This window comes from Gracilinanus agilis, chromosome 4 (genome assembly GCF_016433145.1).
Source record: "Gracilinanus agilis isolate LMUSP501 chromosome 4, AgileGrace, whole genome shotgun sequence".
NCBI lineage: Eukaryota > Metazoa > Chordata > Mammalia > Didelphimorphia > Didelphidae > Gracilinanus > Gracilinanus agilis.
In genome coordinates this window covers 287,532,841-287,553,513 of record NC_058133.1, presented here as the reverse complement: position 1 = coordinate 287,553,513, position 20,673 = coordinate 287,532,841, and the positions used below count along the sequence as shown (strand labels likewise).

The 20,673-nt window shown below is 34.2% G+C and overlaps 1 protein-coding gene across 1 annotated transcript in view; it reads left to right on the top strand.

Moving 5' to 3' along the window:
* Positions 1-20,673, top strand: part of PKHD1 (PKHD1 ciliary IPT domain containing fibrocystin/polyductin) — a 685,806-nt gene that overhangs the window by 636,463 nt on the left and 28,670 nt on the right. The window contains exons 54-55 of the mRNA XM_044675345.1: positions 2,306-2,413; positions 17,310-17,468. Of these exons, the coding sequence (XP_044531280.1) occupies positions 2,306-2,413; positions 17,310-17,468 (267 nt within the window). The remainder of the gene's footprint in view (positions 1-2,305; positions 2,414-17,309; positions 17,469-20,673) is intronic.

Below are 20,673 nucleotides of genomic sequence, written 5' to 3'. Positions count from 1 at the left end.
TATATAGAGAGAGAGAGAGAGAGAGAGAGAGAGAGAGAGAGAGAGAGAGAAAGGAGAGAGAAAGGGGTTCTTCTCAGAGATCTCTGAGGCAAGCTGGTATTTAACGCAAAAGCATACCCATTTGGAGCTAAAGCACTTTCCATTAGGCAGTTTGGCTGCTGTTCTATGAGGCAGACTCACTGTGTTCGACGGACACATTGCGATTAAATGCTGTTTTGTATTCCTCCAAAGATGAGCACAATAAGGACGTTTGTCAAAGGAAAAACTGCAGCAAACGATTGCACGTTGAACATCTGTACTCTGTGGTTCATTGTTTGTAAGAGTTTATTGACCATAATTTTGATGCATATAGGTTTTAAAGAGTATAAACTGCATTTGTCTTGAGCAGCTATCATTTATTTGAGACTTGGCTTATTTATTTCCATTTTCTGGGCTTTTTATTTATTTTGAAGCTCAGAGGAGATAAAGTAAAATATGTTTCCCAAAAAGGAAGTTTTAGTTAGCTTGGCAAAATTGATGATAAAAGGCAATATTTTTCCAAAAAAATTATGCTATTGAATTGAAAAATGTAGCACTAGACGTGCTATGTCTTTATAGTACCTTTCAGCTATATGGATTTCAAAACCAATTTATAAACTTTAAGAACTATGCTCACCAAATCAAATATATAGCCACTTATGAGTACAATGGCACAACTAGTCATTAGAAGAACCTTAAAGGCAGGGTGATGGGGAGAATAATTAATAGCTATAAGAACATGATTCTAATTTTGGTACATTGTATAATTTATCAACTTTTGGGGGCCCTTTCAAAAGAAAGTTTACTATTTATTTTTACTTGACTTATTATTGATGCCTTTTGTTTTTACATCAAAATAATTGCCTTTCATCTCTTCCTTCATCTATTTTTGCTGTCCCTTTTGAAAACAAGAAATCAAGAAAACCAACAGATCACATCTGATAGTATACATACCATAATTTATAAACATTTTATTTGCCCCACTACTGAGAGGATGTCAGTTTCATTACCATCAATGATCTGAAACTGTTTTGTTATTACTAAAAATCATAAATCATTCATTTTGTACTGTTTACTTTTATGTACATTGATAAAGTTATTAGGCATGTTGTTCATCTGATTCTACTCACTTCATTCTGCATCAGTTCATATATCTTCCAGTATTTCTCTGAACTCTTCAAATTTTTATTTATCATAAGCATACTAGTCCTCCATTATATGTATATACTATAATTTATTCATCCATATGTTCAACTGTTCACCTACTTTGTTCCCTTAAAGGTACTATTACAAATATCTTGGGATACATAGATAGCTAAAATGGTGTAATAGATGGAGCAGCAACCTTGAAGTTAGGAAGACCCAACCTCGAATTCTACCCCTGACGTTTCCTAGCCATATGATCCTAGATAAGTTACTCTCAGTTTTTCCATTTGTAAATTAGGGACAAAAATAGGGCCTTTCTCACAGGATTATTGTGAGGATCAAGAGATAACATATACAAAGTAACCCTTAAAGTGGTATATAAATGCTAGCCACTGTTTTCCACATGAGAATTTTTGTTCTGCCTTTGTTGCCCTTCGGGTATATGTTCAGTAGTGGGATCTTACTATATGAAATAATATGAGGTAGTTTAGCTACCTATATGATTCCAAATTGCTTTTTAGATTGGTTAGATCAATTGACAGCTCTAGAGAGTGTATAATCAAGTGCCTATTTCCCCATAGCTCATTTAACATTGAATATTTTCAGACTTACTCTTTTGAAATTCTTATCTCTTATATGCCTAGTATTCCATATGGGAAAAAACAAGGTATAGGTTACTGATGTTACTTTTTCAGAGTCACCTGGTTAATGGTGATTAGAAGAATAAAAAAGATTAAGGTGACTTCCAATTCTTCTAATCATTATTAAATAAGTGAACTTTAAAACAGAACCCTAGCTATCCTGCCATGTAGTACAACAGCAAGAATTTAATGTATGAATAATGAATCCCTCAGCTGTATGGGGCCCCTGAAATTGTTTCTCTAGGGAACTTGTAGAATGTCTTTACTGGAAGCCCTTTAAGAACAAGATTCAATTATCTGGGATGGTTTAGTTCCAAGTCTTGCCTGAAGGAAATGGGATGGACCATATAATGTAAATGTATTTTCCAGCTCTATTTTTTGTGTGGTTGAAAATTAAAGGATCACCTCTGGGCTCAGAGAAGGCTTGTGGAGTTTTCTTTTGGACAGGCAGGAATTAAAGCTTGCTATTTTTGTTGCTATAGTTGTTTTTGTATATGCAGGGCACACCCATGCAGAAGCTCACCAAGGCCGAGTAAGCTTCTCCAATTTGGCTGTCTCAAGCTCTGGGTCAAACTGGTATTTTCTTTTCACCGTGACATCTCCACCAGGTAACTTAAGCACCGTTTATATTTATCATTTCAGGCTTTTAACTCCCTTCCTAAAAAGGAAGGCCCTTACGATAGAATTAACTTTGGTCAGTCAGATGTATGAAGTCGAACTTCAATTTTGTTTTACAGAAAAATATAGTTTGGTTTTATCACTGAGAAAACAGAAAGAGGAAAATGGAAGCAGGACCTATAATTTGATTCATTATGAACAAGAATCCTGATAAAAATGTGAACACTAGACCTAGATTCTAATATGTTCATAAAGGAGTTGTATATTTAGTTTTATGGAGGTTGTTAGCAGTAACTATTGATATGTCATAATTAATAAGAAAAAGCCTTGGGAAAGCATTTTAAGAGTCCTCTACCCCATAAAAATCATTAAGACTTAATTCTACATTGAAAGTGTATGTAAATTTTACATTTTATACAAGAACACTTGATTTAATTCGGTGAGAAGGAGAAGAGTAGATAAATCTTTTCTCCCCCAACAATGTTGACAATTGTTACAATTCTTTCCTCTATTTTGGGAAACCTGTCTCTATTACCTGTTTTGATATTTTCACTGCAAACATTAGAGAAAGTCTTCCTGGGACCATACAAAACATTCCCCAATTTTGTGAAGCATAACTGCCTGCTTAGTAACCCACGCTTCCTTTAAAGTACAGGTCAGGTACTTTTTTCCTTTTCTTACACCACCTTCAATTTTTAGTGCTCTGAACCAATTGAAATCACTTTGTTTTAGTTTTTACATATATTTTATGCATTTATATGTATACGCATGTTTCATCCTCTCCCAAGTAGATTATAAATTCTTTGAAGATAAGAATTGTTTTATTTTTATTCTTTATATGTCCAGTGCCTAGCATATAGCAAGTGTTTTAAAAGTGTTTATTAATTATGATATGAAATGCTCTCCACTTTCAGAGAAAGAATTGTTGGAGTCATCTTTCACATTGGTGTAGTTATGGTTCTATTTTGGGGTTTTGGTTATATATGAGTATGGTCTTACAACAATGAACAATATGGAAGCAAGACAATAAACAAATTTAAAAAAATAAAAATGTTTATTAAATTGATTGAATCTTATCCTCTTGACCTAAATAAGGGTTTTGCCTGAACTATTTTAAAGGGATACCTTTCCAAAGTGGGATAGAATTATTAGAGAAGCTGATTCATTGAGAAAAAGAATGACTTTAAAATATAACCTCAATCTCTATGATGAGAATTTCAGAAATCTCCATTTAATATGAGAAGTTAAAACAATCCTACAATTATATCATTAGCTACAATAATGTAGCCTTACCTTTCCCTATATATTTCTTTGGGCTTTGCAAGTTGGATTTTGATATTAGATGTGAAAAGTAGATTTATATCTTTGGGTCTTTTGTCTATTTTTGGTTTTTGAGTGAAAAAATATTCCAAAGCCCAGAATATATAAATGTGAAAAACCATTTAATCTGTTTTTAAATCTTTAAGCTGATATTTGGCTAAAATGTGATCTTATATCTCATTGAAGTATGGAAGCAACCCTAATTTCTCTAATGATCTGTCTACCAAGCTTGAATGACTTCAAATCTTGTCAGCAATTAAGAATTTTGAAATGAGAAACAACGTGGAACAGTGAACAGAGCACTCGAGTTTGTATTCAAAGGGATCTGGGTCCAGATCATGTCTCTGCTACTTTCTGCCTGTGTGATCTTGAGCAAGTCACCTCTATGGACCTCAGTCTCATCATGTATAAAATGAGAGGATTTAACTACACTATGTCTAATGTCCCTTCCAGGACTAATTCTTTGACTTTATGTTCCTAATTTAGAAATTTTTTTATCCACATCTTGAAGTTTCTAATATATATTTAAAGACAACATTTATTAGTTAATATAATAATGTTATCCAATGTTTGTTTGACTTTGTTGTCTTCTGAAGGCCCAATTGAGTTCGGAGAAACTCATGCCCAAAAGGTTGATCGCTAGGTGATGATACAGTTGTTACTATCATCTACTCCACAATAGAAGGAATTGTGATCTGTATTATTGGATGGACACCATAGCTAGATATCCCCAGCCCCATGAGAGTCCATTATGGCCTTCTCCTTGATATGCAACATCACTGCCCCTTTGCCTTCAAAATGGCACTCCAGATCTCATCAAGGGGCTTTGCACTCTTGATTGTTAAGAATTCAGCACACCTATACCTCCTAAGACTAACCCCATGCACGCTGGCTGTTTTCATGCTATATCATCTACCTTTCTACTTTGTCTTTTGAGCCCTGGAAACAGTAAGCAAATCTGCAATACTGTTCCTGAAATGCATGTGTCAATCAATTACCCTATCACTCCACAAACTATCTCCAGGACTTCTCAGACCAAAACATCCACCCCTGATCACCATTATCCAATATGAGTTGTTTTGCTCTATTAGAATTAGGATTTTAGCCAGGCAGATTGTAGACAGGGTTTGGGATGATTTAGCTATCTCAGGAATGGTGACAGCCTCAAGAAAATGAAGGGTTTTGTCCTGCGACACACATAGCCAAGGTGGGAGGAGCAAAGAAAATTTAGAATTAGGGACCCCTTTTCCTAATCCTCATCACCTAATTTAATTTTTAATTAAAGAACTATTTTTTTATATATCAAACTATCTTATTAGGTTCAGGGCTTTCACTAACTTGTTTTTTTCTTTCTGCAAATGCAAGTTCCCTTTTATATTTGTACTCTCAACACTTGTGCTAGACACAATTTAAGTATTAAATAAATCCTTATTTTATTTATTCATTTATTTTTTAAAATAGTCCTAAAAACACTGAAGTGAATTTTAGGTGCTAAGAAAGTCTTGAGGCTGTTTTAGAGAACATAGGAATTTAGAGAGTTAGTGTCAAAGGAGAGCTTAGAGTTCATCTATTCTAACCTTCCATTTGAAAGACATGGAAAATGAATCCCGAGTAAGTGATTTGCTCAAGCTTTCAAATATATACATAATAATAATAAAGCCAGGATTCAAAGCCAGATCTTCTGATATAAACTCAACCCTCTTTCTATTACACTATGCCTCTGAAAATAATCCCTAAAAAAGTACATGTAAGATCATAAATTGTTTTATATTATACATTAGTTTAGTTACAATACAACTGAATTAAAAATACAAAAAGGTTATGGCCTGTTCATTCCTAGAACTGATACTCTAATCAATACCAGATAAATTACCAATTATTGAATAATAAGGACAAAGACAACCTTTAAATATCCATGTGAGGTCAATGGGGATATGATTGGGGACGTAGACTCTAAATGATCACCCTAGTGCAAATATCAATAATATGGAAATAGGTCTTGATCAATGACACATGTAAAACCCAGTGGAATTGCATGTCAGCTACAGGAGTAGGGTGGGAGAAAGGAAGGGAAAGAACATGAATCCTGTAACCATGGAAAATTTTTCTTAATTAATCAATAAAAAATATAAAATATATATAAATATCCATGTGAGGTTTCCCAATTTAGACATATCAGTCAATTATTTCTTAACATAGAATTATTGCTTAATATCTACACATTTCTATTGTGGTTGTCCATAGGTTTTTCATAGGTGGTGTTCATAAGATGTTGGAGTTAGAATGGACTTCAAAAAACCTCAATAACAATAACTCTTAACTTCTATTTTAGAACTGATAATAAACATCAGTTCCAAGTCAGAAGAGAGGTAAGAATTAGGCAATTGGGCTTAAGTGACTTGCCCAGGGTCACACAGTTAGGAATGGCTATGGTCAGATTTGGACCCAGGTCCTTCCATCTCCTGGTCTGCCTCTATCCAATGAGCCACCTAGCTGCCCCTCCTCCCTCTTTTTTATGTGGGGGGAGTGCAGGGAATGAATATTAAAGACTAACTCATTTCTTTTATGGATGAGAAAAGTTAGACTAAATTAAGTGAAATAAGTTTTATAGTATCATACAAGCAATAAAGTAGGGGAACCAAAACTGAAAAAAAAAATCACCATTTCTGACATCAAATCAAATGTGCTTTGGACTATATTATTTTAAAGAACCATTAGGTTCTCCAAAATTCCAGTCCTTGACATGAGTACTCCACAGAAATACTGTAATTCAGAGATATACAGGAGCTACAAATTTCATTCTAGTTTAACTTGAAGGTAATATCAGACAATTATCTTCCTCCCTATAATCCAATTTCCTTATTGGTGAAATAAGAATAGGAGGGTAGGCATGTAGATTATAATATAGGTTAGTGTTGGACTTGGAACTAGGAAAACCTGGGTTCATATTTTGCCTTAGACACTTACTAGCTATAAAATGCTGTGAAAAAAAATCTTTAATCTTTCAGTCTCCATATCTTCCTCACAGTGATTCCCAAAGTGGACGCCACCACCCCCTGGTGGGTACTGCAGCAATCTTGGAGAGCCATGATGGCCACAGGTGCATTTGGGGGCAGTGAATAACTGTAAGGGGGCAGTGATAGTATGTGACAGGGGCCGCTAAGTAATATTTTTTCTGGAAAGGGGGCGGTAGGCCAAAAACATTTGGGAACCACTGCTCTACAAGATAAAGGTAATAATAGCATATACTTCACAGGGCTAGTCTGAGGCTTACCTGAGATAACGTATTTGAAAAACTTAAAAGTTCTACTGCTAACATATTATATTGTAAAGATCATTTTAAGGACCGAGTTACCAGGGGGAATGTAAACTGTTTTGTAGATGAATACTCTTCAGCATCAGGGATCTGTGTAAGTACTACATCTGGACTATGCTTGCAGTTAATGTTCAGGAACCTGTTAGTGAGCAATTTCCCCCCACCTCTCTTCTTTAAAGACCTTTGCTAGTGAAATAGACTTGAACTTCTTATCCAAATTGTTTTCCCCAAAATTCCTATTTATAACTTTCTAGAAGATGCTTAAGTTGATAACTATCAGAATTCATCTCAGAGCAATGGAAAATGGGGAAAATAAAGCTGCATGGTAAAAATTAGTGACATCTCTTTCAATTTCTCTGATTTACTCCTGATACTTTCTTACTTGTAATACATTTCAGGCTGTTTATGCTCATTATGTGATTTTCTATTGCCTTTTTGTTGACTGAAAAAAATCAATTGTTAAAGACTTTAGTCTCAAATGCAACAAAACCTAATGAAACAAATATTACTATTTTTAAAAGATTGACTTTTGGTAGAGATTGAAATATATAGGGGAGGGTTGGTTAATGCAGGATTTTGGGGCCTTTATTAACTATTCATACTTCTTACAAGGGCTTCCTTACCCACCCTCCCAAAGGGCAAGGAGGTAGAAGTGGGAGAGAGTTTTTTGTTAATTAAAAATATAGTAAAAAAGAGGAAAATAAGATTCACCTTGGTTTCAGAGAAAACCTTAGTAAGGTCACTAAAATTGCATTATTTCCTAAAGGAAATTCAGGCTGATGTCTTGCACATGTTCAGTTCTAGGCATTGTTTATTGTCCATTTGCATTATTCGCACCACCTTCATAGGTATTCATTTTTCATCCATTTTGTATTTCTTATTTATATTTGTTAGATTGTTTTGCAGTATTTATGAGCTTAATCCCATCAGTACAAATATCCCCAAAAGGGAGCATCTGGAGAACCTCATTATCTGCATTGAATCTCTTTTTTATTTCTTTGCTAGGCATCTTCCATGATGATAGCAAGCATGGTAGATGAGCATATATTTCATTCCTTTATTTCTAACTTGATAATTACAATTAGAGGTTCTTCAAAGAATGTAAGTCAGTTTTAACATCTTTCAAGGAGTCCTGTAAGATTCTGACAGTTATATGTGGGAATTATCCATGCAGGAGATACTTTAAGGGTATATTACTCTTTAGGAAATCAAATGATTTTTATAGTCAATAAAAATAAACTCAATGGGATTTTATATTCTTCATACCTTTCAATTTCATTTAATTAAATGATCATAAAGATGAAGTTTTCTATGGAATATCATTTGCAAGATTCTTGCTGTTCTCTCTCCTCATAGCTTCCTCAAGGATGGTCATTGATAGAATAAATCATAAATACATTAGGTGAACATAAAATAGTATACCCATCAAATCTGTGGGAAAGGAAGGAATTTAAGACCAAGTAAGAGATAGAGAACATCACAAAAATGTAAAATGAATTATTTTGATTACATCTAATCAAAAAGGGTTTGTACAAACAAAACCAATGCAACCAAAATTAGAAGGAAAGCAACAAACTGAGAAAAAATTTATAGACAAAGGTTTAATTTCCCAAATATATAAGGAACTAAGTCAAATTTGCCAAAAATCAAGCCATTCCTCAATTGACAAATAGTCAAGGGATATGAATAGGCAGTTTTCAGAAGAAGAAATGAAAACTATCAATAATCACATGAAAAAGTTTTCTAAATCCCTCCTAATTAGAGAAATGCAAATAAAAACAACTCTGAGGTACCACCTTACACCTAGCAGATTGGTCAATATGGCAGCAAAGGAAAGTGATAAATGTTGGAGGGGATGTGGCAAAATTGGGGTACTAATACACTGCTGGTTGAGTTGTGAATTAATCCAACCATTCTGAGGGCAATTTGGAATTATGCCCAAAGGGAATTAAAAGAATGTTTGCCCTTTGATCCAGCCACAGCACAGCTAGGTTTGTACCCCAGAGATAAAAAAGGGAAAGACTTGTACAAAAATACTTATAGTTGCTCTCTTTGTGTTGGCAAAAAATTGGAAAATGAGGGGGTGTTTATTGATTGGGGAATGGCAAAACAAATTGGGGTATCTGTTGGTGATGGAATACTATCGTGCTGAAAGGAATGATGAACTGCGGGATTTCTATGTGAACTGGAAAGGCCTCCAGGAACTGATGCAGAGCAAAAGGAGCAGAACCAGAAGAACATTATAGACAGAAACCGAAACATTGAGACACAATCAGAACAGGACAACATAGAGGAACTTATGAAAAAGAATGCTATCCACATCCAGAGAAAGAACTGTGGGAGTAGAAACATATAAGAAAAACATATGATTGATCATGTGGTTGATAGGGTTATGATTGGGAGTTTGGAGTTAAAAGATCACACTACTGCAAATATGAATAATATGGAAATAGGTTTTGAACAATGATACATGTATAACCCAGTGGAATTGCTTGTCAGCTCAGGTCGGGAAGAGGGAAGAGGGGTTGGAAAAATCATGAATCATGTAACCATGGAAAAATATTCTAAATAAATAAAAAAAATTTAAATGGTCATTGGTGCTCATGTATGCAATTCTTATATTTTTTAATAATTGAGATAGAAATATGGGCTAGTGATATTAATGTTTTCTTTATTTTTAATTTTTTTAAGCCCTTAACTTCTATGCATTGGCTTCTTGGTGGAAGAGTGGTAAGGGTGGGCAATGGGGATCAAGTGACTTGCCCAGGGTCACACAGCTGGGGAGTGTCTGAGGCCAGATTTGAACCTAGGACCTCCCGTCTCTAGGTCTGACTCTCAATCCACTGAACTACCCAGCTGCCACGATATTAATGTTTTCTATCTAATTTTTGACAATAATAAGATTGAAGAATTTTATACATTTTTGATATCCTATCCTCTTTCAGATATGAAAATTGATCCCACCACAGCCTCATAATTGGGCCACTTCCATCACAGACCTTCTTTGTGTAGAGAACACCATGTCCATTTCTTCTAATAGCACTGATCATCTGTAATATTAGAGTCTAATTGTGATGTTTGCAATGTCTTTGCTGGTTTAAAGAAAGTTTCTCTCAAAAAAATTTCAAAACCTTTCACTTTTGCTATCCTTCCTTAAACTTCATCCTAAAATACCCTCAGGGTGATTTTGCTTAGATCAATCTTTCACTAAGCTGTTAGTAAACTTATTTTTTCCTTCACTATTTCTTGATGTTTTCTGGGGAGATACTGTTTTTGATCTTCCTATATCTTCTTAAAAATTTTTGATGAGTTTATATTTTAAATCATTGTTAACTTTGTTGGCCAATCTGCTTAGCTAAGAAATGATTAGTTTGAGGTAGTTTCTGATCATAATTCACCAATTTATATTAACATTATGTCAGCATATGAAAGAAGAATCTTTAGGTGGCAAGATTTCTCTGACCTTTTATTTACACAAAAAGAATTAAGTCAAAAAGAAGATGCTGAGGCTCAAATTAAGAAAGAAACTTGCCCAAGTAAGGTGCAGAGTTAGAATTTGAACCAAGGCTAGAAGATTGTTTATATACTCTCCATATAATCTGATCCATGTCTACCATCCCAGCAATATTATATACATCTCTTCAAAATGAATCTTTTGCTTTATCCAAATGGGACAATTTATTATTCCCTATTATACATCTTGTTTTCTTATTTTCGTGACTTTATTCACATTGTTATGTCTTCTTGTAATGTCTTCTTCTTTCCCTCTCTCCCTCACCTCCCAACCATCCTCATTTTCTCTTGTGAAACAGCCTTTAAAACTGTGGTATAGGAAACCATTGAATGATGGGCAATCATTGATTTGATTTTTATTTTAGTTTTATATATTATACTTTAGTTCTTCCATGGAAAAGGATGCTTTATAATCACTTTCGGGTTTTTTTTCCCTCTTCAGTGCCCCCAGAAAGAGGACTAATATTGCTACTCTTCTTGTTTTTTGCCTAACAGGAAACTGAAAGGGAGAGAAATTATAAGTAATTTAACCAAGACAATACAGATTCAGCCTCAAAGTCAAAATTAGATCTTTCTTATGTGTTCATGAATCTGGCCCTGTTAATAGCTTCTTCATTTCCTGAGCCACTGCCAAAAAAAAAAAGATAATGGTTTTTGGATAGTAATTTTGCAGTGTTGTCTCATCCATCCTTTCCATTTCCACTGCCAATACCAGAGTTTAGTTCCTTATCACCTCAAGCACAAAATGTTGCAATAGTATCCTAACTGGTTTCCTTACTTCCAGACTCTTCCCTTATCTCTGAAATTTACTGCAAACAAAAATTGCAATGGTCTCCAATGACTTCTGAACATAAATGAAATCATTTAATCTGGAATATAAAATATTCTATAATCTTGCCCCAACTTATTTCTAGCCTTACCTCATTGGCCAGATGGACTATTTGCTCTTTTTTTCAATATATATTTCACCTGTCCACCTCTGTGCTTTTGCCCATGACATTTTCTCTATCTGGAATGCTCTTTTCCTCATATACTACCCTTTGTTATTCATAAAAGTCAGCCTCATGTGGTACAAAAAAGTACTGAGTTTGGATTTTTGAAACGTAGATTCAAATCTTTCCTCTGACACATATTACCTCTTTGATAAAGGATTAGTTATTAATATTTCTAAGCTTCAATTTCCATATCTCCAAATTGGGGCTAAATATTATTGATTTTATCTATTTATCTATCTCAAAGTGTTGGTTAGATAAAAGCTCTTTGTCGAACTTAAAGCTCTGTATGAATGAGAATTAGGGCTGTTTGTGCCAGCTCAAATGCTACCTCATTCATTATGCCACATTTGATTACTCCGGTCAGAAATAAACTCTCCTCTGTGCTTCTATAGCTCTTATGATTATCCAAATTAGTCCCATGTATTTAATATTGCCCATTTTGACTTCTTTTACAATTGTTTCTGTTTCTGTCTTGTTTCTCCAACTAGATAATAAGTTCTATGATGATGGTTAATGGGGGGAAAAAGCACAAGAACTGGCATTCTGTTTTCCTGCCTCTGAGATTTACTGTGTTCCTAAATAAGCCATCCCATCTTCTTGGGCCTCAGTTTCTTCAACAGTAAAAGAGGAAGACATAGGTCACCTTTAAATTAAATTAAAATGGAATATTAAATAAAATAGCCTATGAGATACTCTATTTTGTGAAAATTTCTTTCATTTATAATGCTTAATGCATTATCTTGTGATATGTAGGAACTCACCAATTTTGCTATCGGTGTTCTGCAAAGGAATGCTTGAATGAATGAATGCTACTTTTGCAGAAAAGGCTTGATAGAATCTGTCCTTTTCCTAGGCTAAATTGAACCTGTTCTTCTTTAATACTTTATTACTTCTGTGGATTAGCAATCTCAGTGATTCAACTCCTCCTTCCATGGGTACATAGCTAGGTTCCAATTAGTGCAAATAATGAATCACATGAAGTGGTTACACGTGTCAGAATTTGAATGTAGATAGCAACCTACCCATTCTTGGGTACCTCTTCTCAATGTCCTCTCATAAATCTTCTACAAGAGGACTCTAAATTGGAGACTTTCCTCTCTATCACTTAATAGTATGAAGATATGAATGTATTTTACAAACTGTTCCAGTTTTTCTTTGTATCCTCTGCACATAGGATAGTGTCTGAAATATAGTAGATGATTAATAAGTACTTGTGTTTGATTGATTCTCTTATAACCAATTCATAACATGATCAAATGTTCTCCATTTCCAGGTATACTTCATTTTGATAGTACTGTTTACCCAGCTTCATTCTCTCCATATGCTCAAAGGAGGGAAATTATAAGGATGATATTAGAAAATAAGTCTTGTTATATTAGTTTTGAGATAAGAAGTAGAGAATATGGCTTGGGAAAGAATTGCAGTTTGAAGCAGATATGAGACAGAGTGTCAATTTCAAATGTTGACAGTTTAATGGCTTTTCTGTGACAGTTGCTCTCTCTCTGTGGCAGTTGGTCTCTTGCAGTTGGCAGAGTCACTCACAGAGACTCTCTATGAGGGGTTGGAGTAGATAACATCTTTTCTTCTCCCTCTCTCACTGTCAGAGATAGAAGGAAAGGAGGGAAAGACCTGAAGAGCTTAGTAAGTTTTCTTTTTCCAACTTGGAAAACACTATTGACTATCTATTACTATTTTATAGATTGTTTTAACTCTGAGAAGACCAAAGAAAACCCTACTCTTTGGTTTGGACTCTGAATCTGTTAAGGCTCAGAGTCACAACTTGGTTCTTGCTGAGACTCAGCCGCTAGGCTTTGTTATTTTTATAACGTAGAGGCGAAGTTAAGAATTGTAAGAATAATAGTGTTAGTTTATTTAGAATAGTAAAAAATTTTGGTTAGTCAGATCAGGAAGGATCAGTTTAGCCTGTGGACACAGGAAAAGTGGTTCCTTGTGGAATCAGGGAATTTTAGTTGGGTGGAGTTAGAATCCCTTAGAGTTAAAAATCCTTTTTTTATCCTTAGGATTTAAATAAATATTTTACTTTTATAACAAGAGTCTCCTTAGTGTCCTTGCACCTGGCCCTGAAGTGAAGTTCATTAATGAGCTTCACTTCTTTGATATAAACTGACAATACTTTGTAAGCACAACAAGCAGAGTATCAGAAATCAGTTAATAACCTAATAATCAATTTATTTACATTTATTTTTATAGTTTATGCTACTTGCAAATATGCTGCTACCTGTTTACTCCTACAGAATGTTCTTCCATTGCCCTTTGGGTTACCTGCAATTTTAATTCTTTGGAGATTATGCTATTCTACTATTTTCAACCAGTTAGCATTACCAGAAGAATGTTGATATTTAGAATGTGGGATCTCTCTTTTTTAAAAAACAATAATTTATGTATATTCATCAGTGAACAAACCAAATGAAACTGAACAAGATATACATAGAACAACCAATAGGTTTTTCAAAATACTAAGAAAGCTAATAATATATCTTGTACTACAAGGCTTACTTCATATTATTTAATTGAGGCATGATATTGAAAGAAAACATTCACTCAATCTACCCCATTATCAATTGCTAGATCAACACAGCCAAAGCAAAACAAGAGAATCAATCATATAATAAACATGTATTAAGCACCCACTAAATGCCAAGCACTGTGCTAAGTCCTAGCAATTCACATATAAAAAAGAAAGGCAACCACCGCTCTCAAATAGTTAACAATTTAATGGGGGAGTGAAGGACAATACAGAAAAAGAATGTGAAAAGAGTAGAGAAAGGTATTTGGAATAAGGGTATGATGGAGAAGCACAGGGGAATGTAGCCAGGAGGGAAATGAAGAGATGGTTGGCTTGGGTATATCTCCTTAAATGGCAGTTTGGGGAGAAACTCTCCTCCTGACAATCAGAGGGACCCCAGGGGCAGAGGGCACTCATAAAGTGTGACTTTTAGGACAAATAGGATTTTTCAGGAGCAGTGTATTTCCTGAATAACTGATTTTCTGCATTCTTTAATTAAAAACAGAATTGTGGACTTTTTTGTACTCGTTTCTAAAGGAATACTTACCATAAAGTAATCATGGTCACAGACATGTTTTATAGAAATTTATGTCTTTGTCAACTATAAGGTAGGAAAGTTGAACTTGGATCTCTCAATAGATATTGGTTGGAGAAAAGGCCCGGATAAACTCTCAGTTTATGTGAGTTTATGCAAAGATGAGAAATTGTGTCTTCCCTTATATAAACAGAATGAATTAGAATCAAAGAGCTAGATGGGCCATTAACATCATCAAGTGGAATTAATTCTATCATGTTGCGGGTAAGGAACAAGCCCAAAAAGGTTAAAAATGGCTTAGGCAAGGTCATATAACAGCAGAGTTGAGACTAGAATCTAGATTTTTTTATTTCTGTACAATGGCTGCTTCCATTACAGGATAGTTTTTATGACAGAGGCTACATCTGTTCTAATGTGTTTAATTTTTCATATTTATTGATATATGTTGTTTTTACATTACTATACTTTCCCAAAAAACACCAACTGTATGGATTTCTCCCTCAGAACAAAGAAGAGTTAAAAGAAGCTAACAAACACAACACTCATGTCTAATAGAGTATATGACATTTTTTCACTCATAATGCAACAGGTCTGTGCCCAGTTAAGTGAAATGGTTTATCATTAGGACTATTTTTCATTGAATAATTTTGTCTTTGAGTATTGTGTTTGCTTCCCCCACCTTCCCAGATTTATGGTTACGATGTATATTGTTTTCTTAGTTCTGCTTTCGTTGCTCTGTATCAGTTGATAAAAGACTTCCTATGTTGTTCTAAGAGCTTCATATTCATTATTTCTTAAGGTACAATAATATTCTACTTCTTTCATACATAACTATTTACACATCTATTTTTTCCTGTTCCTCAATTAATGGACATATACTTCATTTCCATTTCTTTTCCTGACATAAAAAAGGCTATAAATATTTTGATGTGTATGGAATCTTTGTGACTTCTACCTTCATGAAACAAATGCCTAGGAGTGGGATTGCTAGGTCAAATGTTAACAAAATTCTGATAAAACTCAAGATTTCTTTTTTTTAAATAGCATAAATTCTTAACTCTACCAACAGTACGTTGGTAGAGTTAGCTTTCTACCAGTCTCTTTAACAGTTACTATTTCCATATGTTACTATCTTTGCCAATTTATTTATTATGAAATCCAAGATTAAATTTGTATTTTCATCTAAGATTTGAAGTATTTTTTATGGTTGGGAATAGTTTTTCATTTATTCCTTTAATGAATTATTTGTATCCTTTCATAGGATATCCTACCTATCATAGGATTATTATTAGTTTACATATTTTTGTCAATTTTCAATGCATCCTGGGAATCAGAATTTTATCAAAGTGTGACGTGAAAATATTTCCCAATATCAGAGTTTTCTTTATATCCTAGACACATTTAATTTGTTCAAATATAAGTAAGCTATTTTAAAAAATCCTTACCTTCTATCTTGGAGCCAATATGGGTAATGGGTCTTAAGTGACTTGTCCATAACACAGTTATGAAGTGTTTGTGGCCACATTTGAACCCAGAACCTCCCATCCCTAGACCTGGTTCTCAATCCACTCATCTTCCTAGAATATAACCAAATTTTTAAAATTTTATGTAATCAAAACTAAATCATGTCTCTTTTAGTTGATTCTCTCCTCTGCACTCCTTGAGAATAAAATATAGGAGAGGTTCATTCTCCCATATTCTGTTTTTGCAAGTACCCAGCTTCTGAGCAGGTCCTCAAGAAAGCATTTTATTTAACTTCCATGCAAACTTTAGAAACTCTGAGGGTATTTTTTATATTCAGGAAGTATGTCATTTATTACTTGTTTGCTCATGGATTATTCCCACACAAACACTTCTATTTGTGAAAGGTTCCCTTTCTCTGGTCTCTTCTATTTTTTATTAATATACTTATGTTTATTTCTTTTTAGAATTTACTGTGGTATATGATTTAAGATATCAGTCTCAACTTCCTTTAGACAAAGCTACTTTTCATTTTCCCCAGGAGGTCTTGTCAAATATACTATCTTTTTTCTTGTTATTTGTGCTCTTGTGTTTATTGAATGTTGAACAATTGTGATCATTTGACTCCTCATATCTGAAATATATACAGAGATTTTTTCTTTTTATTTTGTTTTTAGTCTGTATAGCAGTGGTTCCTTTATTCTTACTTTTATTTTTTTCCCTACTTCATCCATTCAGTGCATATTTACTATGGAATATCTCCCATTTTAAAAAGGATTTTTTTTTAATGTCAGAATCAGGAGTTGTGCAAGTGCTATAGAAGAGAGAGTTTTCATTATGCATGCATAAAAGTGGTTCAAGGGAAGAATTTCAGAGAGGTTCAAGCCAAGCTACTTTTCTCATAATTATTCAAGAGATGAAGAAGAGAACATAACTATAATGCTTTGTTCAAATATAGAAATGGAAACTCAGAGTGATTCCTCCTGTCTTTTAGATGGTAACCTTCATGAGGGTAGAGATCATGACATTTCAAAGTTGTTATCTTCTGTATCATATAGGACAATGTGCTACTCACAAGACATGCTCAATTAATGTTTATTGAATAAATAAATGAATTAATGCTGTATTTGAGAGATGAGAGCTTCTCAGAAATAAAAATCATTTGTCATAGTTAATTGTCTTTTTATAGCAAAATAAAATTATTATTTTTTATTTTCAGGTGCCAAACTTAATGTTCGTTCTGAGCCATTTGCAGTGCTTCCTGTTAACAAGGGAGAGAAATCTACCATTCTCATGGCTCTTGTTTTGTGTTCAGCTGCCTCATGGATTGCTTTGTGCTTTCTGGTATTTTGTTGGCTTAAAAAAAGCAAAATCAAAAGTAAGTTTGTGTGCTCCAAAAAAGAAAATACCTGTTTTGTTCTGTGGAATTCAATCATTAATTAAAATATCTTGGTTCCTAGTAAGTAAGGATATTTATTTACATTCACCAATAGAATCTCTTATAATGCTGTATGGATAGCTGTCCACATATGACCTGCTGAGCCCATTTCTTCAGTACATAGTCTTTAGTTTCTTCCTGAATTTTAGGGTTTACGAACTTGTTTTTTTCAATTTTTTAAAAGCAATATTTCAATATGATTGTTTTTTGCAATCCTACATATTTTATTTTATGAATGTAATCTATTATCTTGAGGAGTTTTACCAGGCTGAAAAAGGATGTCCTTGATATACTAAAGTTAGAAGCTTCTGACCTAAACGCAAGCGGACTATCTGCAAATTAAGAAACATTCTCTTTCCCTCTCTGAGTATGGTGAAGCTGTATGTGGAATTTATCTTCTCCTGAAAGCATTTCATAGTTCCACAAATAGTATGTCTGACTTCCCACAGCCTCGCCAGTATTGACTATGTTCATATTTGTCATCATTGCCAGTTTCTTGAGCATAAGGCAAGCCCTTGGTTTTAAATATTTGCATAGAAGTCAAAAAAATATGTTCTTATAAACAGTTCAGAAGCTTAAATATTATAAAAATTTTATGTAAAAATAATTTTATAAAAATATACTGTGGGGACAGCTAGGTGACTTGGTAGATTGAGAGTCAGAGAGGAGGTCTTAGGTTCAAATCTGACCAAACACACATTCTAACTATGTGACCCTGGTCAAGTTACTTAACCTCCATTGTCCAGTCCTTACTGGTCATCTAACTTGGAACCAGTATATAGTATTGGTTCTAAAAAAAAGTTAAGGGTTTAAAAAAATAAATTGTAGAAAAGTGAAAGAAGGTGTCATTAATTTTATTCTGAAATTATGAATGGACTACAGTAGGCATTTTTTAGACTTGGTGATAGATTAATTTGGAGTCTGAAACTCAGGTCTAACTCCCAGTTTTTCTACCGGCTACCTATGCTATCTTTGGGAATTCACTTTAACTTTGTATTTCCTTGCCTAAAAAGTGGGAATAATATATAACATGTACACATATCATATCTTTCCTCTCCAAATCAGAGAGTTATTATGAAATCACTTTAAAAATATAAAGTATTATGCATGTATAAAGATATTTTTTAAGTTTCTGATGTTGTTATTTCCATAGCAAATGAAGGAAATAGCTAGAAGCATGCTACATCAAGTATCTAGCTTTTGAAATGTATGAAGGAAATCATTGGTTGAGAGACACTGAAATATCTCTCCAAGAAAGGCTGTGGGGTCTTTTCATTCAGGGGCTGAAAACCAAGGCCACTTCTAAAATCCCAGCTCAGCTCTGCCACTAACTAGGAAGTGACTTTTCTGAATCTGTTTCCTCACTTGTCAATATTCACCCCAATAACTGCAGGGTAGAGTAAAGATGAATTGAGGTGATATATGTGAACATACTTTGAAAATCTAAAAGTATAGTGCAAATGCAGTCGGTTTTTACTACCATTATGCCTACATTTTCTTTCTTGTAGTTCACAGAGTCAGAGAATCACATAATATATTTTTGCTGAAAGGGACATTACAAAAGATCTTTAAGAATAGGTTCCTTTGATGCCTACAGGCAAAGGAATGAACTCAATAACTACCTCCAGTATCATCGAATTAGATATATGCGGCTCTGTTGATATCTTGAGCAGGGCTTCTTAAACTTTTTGTTGGTGTCATGGACTCCTTTAGCAGGCTGGTCAAATCTGTGTACATCTTCTCAGAAGACTGTTTTTAAATACATAAAATTCCAAGGGAAACCAATTATATTTACATTATATATGTGTATATATATATTTATATGTGTCACTTTAAAACTATATACAAATGTAAGTAATCACTATGATCATGATGATCACTATAATTTTCATTCTTTTCATCTTAGTGGAAATCAGATAGATATGATCTTTGGATCCTACCATGGTTCTTTTATGTTTGATGCTTGGCACACCATAGCATAGGTGAATTAAATGATCAGTTTTTAGAACTACAAAAAACTAGTCTTTTTGAAGGTCTAGAAAAAAAATTTACTATATCAGTCTCCTAATTTCTTTAAGATATTTGATATCCTATTTTTATATCACTCACACCTCCAATATATCTTTCCTTTTATCCCATCTATTCCTCATAACAAAGAAGAAATAAAATTTAAAAGGATAGAAAAATTAATCAATATATTGAAAAAGTGTAATATGTTCTCATTTGGATCTTCATGATAAGCCCAGGTTGGTAAATGTTGTTTCACTCCTTGGAACAAGAACTGTGGTTTCATCAGTATAGGGAACTTTCAGGAAGGAAGATCTCTCTAGCTATACAGATTTATACCTACAGTACATTTATATTAATTAGAGGACCGTCCTGGACATTGAGAAGGATAAATGACTTTCCCAGAGTCACATGGCTAATATATGTCAAAGAATGGACTTGAACTGAGGTATTACTTCTGGAATGCAATTATTTATCCTCTCTCCTATGCTGCTTCTTAAGGTAGTATCATTCTCCCCATTTTACTGATGATGGAACTGACATTCCAAATCCACTTTCTTTGCTCCAAATCTGGTACTCTTCCCACTTGGCCAAACTCCAATGACTTTTCTCAGGGCATATATAGAATTGTTTTCAAAGCCAGGATTAAACTGTGGAAGGGTAGGGAAGATATGGTTCCAAGCTAATAGGCTTTTGCTGCTGAGCCACACTCAGCATACATTTTTTAAACCCTTACCTTCTGTCTTAAAATCAATACTGTGTATTGTTTCCAAGGCAGAAGAAAGGTAAGGGCTAGGCAAAGGGAGTGAAGGACTAAACTGTGGTCACAGGCTAGGAAGTGTCTCAGGCCAGATTGAGCCTAGGGCTTCCCATCTCTAGATCTGACTCTCAATCTAATGAGCTACCCAGCTTCCCCTACTCTCATCCATCTTAAACAGTCATTAACCCAACTTGGGCAATAGTTTTCAGAAATCATTTGACTCACTAGCATTTTCAGCCTCATCTACATTCACCTGTCTCTTTCCAGTCCTACACTCTCTCTCTTTCTCTCTGTCTCTCTCTGTCTCTCTGTCTCTCTGTCTCTCTCTCTCTCTTTCTCTGTCTCTCTGTCTCTCTGTCTCTCTGTCTCTCTGTCTCT